The following is a 3,411-nucleotide window of genomic DNA, read 5'->3' on the forward strand; positions in this document are numbered from 1 at the left end:
CAGAGCTTCCGCCCACACCCACTGGACTGACACGCGCTCTCGCTCTCTCTCTCTCTCTCTCTCTCTCTCTCTCTCTCTAACCATGAATTACTCAGGCAACTGTTGATACATTCCGAAATTTGAAGTTGACGTCAAGTGGGAAGGGCTGTGTGGCTGCGACTATAAAAAGCCTGGCCACCCGGCTCCATTCATACTCACACTGGATTACTTACTATAGCAGCAGCAAGTCTTCACGGAGATAATCTCCCTCCACGGGGTCTCTGGAACGACTAAAACAAGGGGGAGAAATTAGCGAGGGAAGGATTCTTTATACCACCTCAGGTCAAATTGACACTTTTAACACGTCTATTAAGAGTAAGAGTAAGACCACAAAAGCCCCCCCAAACCATGAAAATGTCGGCGGAGGAGATCGCCCAGGTCCTGAAAGAGGGCGAGCTGGAGAAGCGTAGCGACAACCTGCTCCAGTTCTGGAAGCGCAAGACGTGCGTGCTGACGCCGGACAGCCTCAACATCTACCCGGACGCGCAGAAGCGCCAGCGGGGCAAGGAGCTCAAGCTGCAGCGCATCAAGAAGGTGGACTGCGTGGAGCGCACCGGCAAGTTCGTCTACTTCACCATCGTCACCACGGACGACAAGGAGATCGACTTCCGCTGCCCGGGCGAGACAGACAACTGTTGGAACGCGGTGATCACCATGGCGCTGATCGACTTCCAGAACAAGAAGGCCATCCAGGACTTTAAGACGCGGCAGGACGGCGAGAGCGCGTCGCCGGGGCAGCAAGAGAGGCGCATGGCCAGGGCGCCATGAGACGATCCACGCTTCGAGCTATGAAACCCACTCCTAATATGGTATGTGCGTATGTATGTGTGACTGACACCATGTGCGTTCTCAGTAACATATTTTAGTGTTAAACAAACCCTATAGTCTGGTCCTGTCATTTTCATGTCAAGGACCACCAATGTATACGTTGGCCTATGGCTATGTGGACGGTGGAAACCCATCTGAAAACGTTTTGTGCCAGGGACCTCCACTCCTCCAGTAAAGAAAATTATTCCTCCAAAAATTCTAAACGTTTTCATATTTTTTCAAACATTAAAAAAAGAAAGACAAAAAAAGAGTAGTAGCAGATGTAGGCTACACGTGAGCTGTTATTTTTTAGAATACCCAACCTATAACTGGATAAAGTTGTATTGTGAATTTGTGATGCTACATTCGCTAGGGCTGCTGTGCTGGGGCTCAAGTGGTTTAAAATAATTATGACTAATATAACATCATACAGTGAAATCTTACGTGTTCAGGAAATGGAGCCAAATGGCCCCTAATGTATAATTAATCTACACCCTCAGAGGATTTTTTTTACTGTGTCCAAATAACATTGTGGCAGGCAGGGTGAAAAAATGCAATACTATTTAGCCTACTTGTCATAAAAGTAATAATAATAATAATAGTAGTAGTCAAGAACAGCACTGAAGTTGTATCGTTGTAAATAAGGTTACATTTCCACCTGACTGTAACAACAATTTGAGATTAATGTCTTCTTTTTTGTTCTCCTTCAGTGTCAATATGGACCATGAAGAAAGAATAGTTGGACCAAAAAAGGGGAGACTGAGTGGTCCGGTCCGAGGATGGATGAAGGACAGTTCTGTTCGGGGCCAGGAGGCCCGGGGCCACCTCAGGGGACAACATACATCACACTACAAACTGGCCCCTGGAAAAGTCTTCTAAAAAAGACAGACAATTTCAAACGCTTCAAGTCGCCTTCAAGACTGAAAAAACTCTTGAATAATCAAACTGTATTTCAAAAAGTTTGCTTTTCTTCCTGGGAGGAATTCATACCTCCTTCAAGCAATGTTTGCTAAAAAGTTATTATTTATTTGTTTCAAGAATATGGTGTTCTTGGATGGTGTGTATTTATTTTGTGTATTTATTTGAATAAATATCCATGCATTTTTGACATAATTTAACTCTCTTCTTCTTTTACTTTGGCCATTAAAGTTAATTAGTAATATCTTATGACAACATATACATTTCTTCACCAAAAGTCAAATGAACACTTTGACATATAGGACAGTTTACATCAGTGGTTCTCAAAGTGGGGTCCAGGGACTAGAAGTGGTTCCAGAGGGTCGCAAAAAGATTGTACGTAACGTGATGCAATGTAATGTAATATGTAGACAACAGGTTTCTGCCTGACAGGAAGGAAGTGTTTCTTGCAAACTATTTGGACCATGAATGCTAGAGATGCCACAGTGATCTCATTCCGGTGACACCCAGCCAGGAAAGTCCCCTTTCCATCCGCTCTCAGGTGGAATGTGTCACCGGTAGTTCAGTGAGTATACTGATTGTACTTGGTACGGCCTACATGAAACACCCGGCCGCTCCTTTGAACACACCTTTATGTGGACAGTTGTAAAAACTCAAGGCCTGGTGAAATCTGTGTTGGTGGGGTTCACTATAGGATGTCTTATTCTTAAATAAAAAAAACAGTTGAATTGATTAATAAGCAAATAAGAATCTATTTAAAGGGCCACATTCACCCAGCCATATCTTATTTTAATGATGTTTAGGACACAAACACTTTCCTGGGGGGTTTATTTTGTGTATAATGTGCGTTTTTTAGATCACAAAAAGTTAAAATATGGAGATAAGCAGTTTCTGCCCGACACCAATGCTATTTAACTTAACATAACTGACAGGTGTTCAGATAAACATTTCTGTTCACTGTGGCCCTTTTCAAAAAGCTGTGTTGTACACGTCACATACGCACGGGTATGTGCACACTGCACAGCAAATAAAAGTCCACTTTACTGCCTTGTTATCTTGACATGAAAGCCCTGCTATCGGAAACAATGCAATTGTGTGCACGTCTGTGTAATTACTGTACACAGAAGTGCTACTTAAACTAAGTAAAGTATCCGGATTGTTAACGTTCCAGATTTCACTGTATTGTAACAGAGGCATTGTAGTAGCCAATGAGGGCATGGCTTGGTCATATTTACAAAATGTAAAACACCTGTGGCATGCAGTATAATCCACAGCATCATGTAAGGGTTGTTAAAATAATCGCCTTCAGCTTGAAAGTATAGCCATAGGTTATGATGAGAGATCATGTTAGCAGGATATATGATGGTCTATTAAAAGATATGCTGATATACATCTCTCATCCTGAATTGCCGCAGGGTCTCTGTGGGGTAATTTATATGCTATTTTGGATAGTTTCTCTCAAAGCATCCGCCCAGCCATTAATGATAAGCAAAGGTAACTGCTGGGATTCACTGCATTCTACAGCACACAGAGATATATATTCTTATTGATGTTTATAAAGAAGATATTGTCAATAATAATATAATGAAATATTGACAGGGGCAATTATAAAACTATCAGCTATGAGCATATCACTGAACACAGTCA

General features: G+C 42.3%; 1 protein-coding gene across 1 annotated transcript; it reads left to right on the forward strand.

Moving 5' to 3' along the window:
• Positions 1-201: 201 nt before the first annotated feature.
• Positions 202-1,959, forward strand: phlda2 (pleckstrin homology-like domain, family A, member 2). Its single transcript, XM_083763076.1, has 2 exons — positions 202-848; positions 1,557-1,959. The coding sequence occupies exon 1, from the start codon at positions 388-390 to the stop codon at positions 805-807; it is 420 nt and encodes a 139-aa protein (XP_083619202.1). The 5' UTR covers positions 202-387; the 3' UTR covers positions 808-848; positions 1,557-1,959.
• Positions 1,960-3,411: the final 1,452 nt, after the last annotated feature.

Source organism: Protomyctophum parallelum (assembly GCF_964188405.1).
Source record: "Protomyctophum parallelum genome assembly, chromosome: 4".
Classification (NCBI taxonomy): domain Eukaryota; kingdom Metazoa; phylum Chordata; class Actinopteri; order Myctophiformes; family Myctophidae; genus Protomyctophum; species Protomyctophum parallelum.

Coding starts and splice junctions, on each gene's coding strand:
- phlda2 (XM_083763076.1), top strand. CDS start 388: ATGAAAATGTCGGCGGAGGAGATCGCCCAGGTCCTGAAAGAGGGCGAG.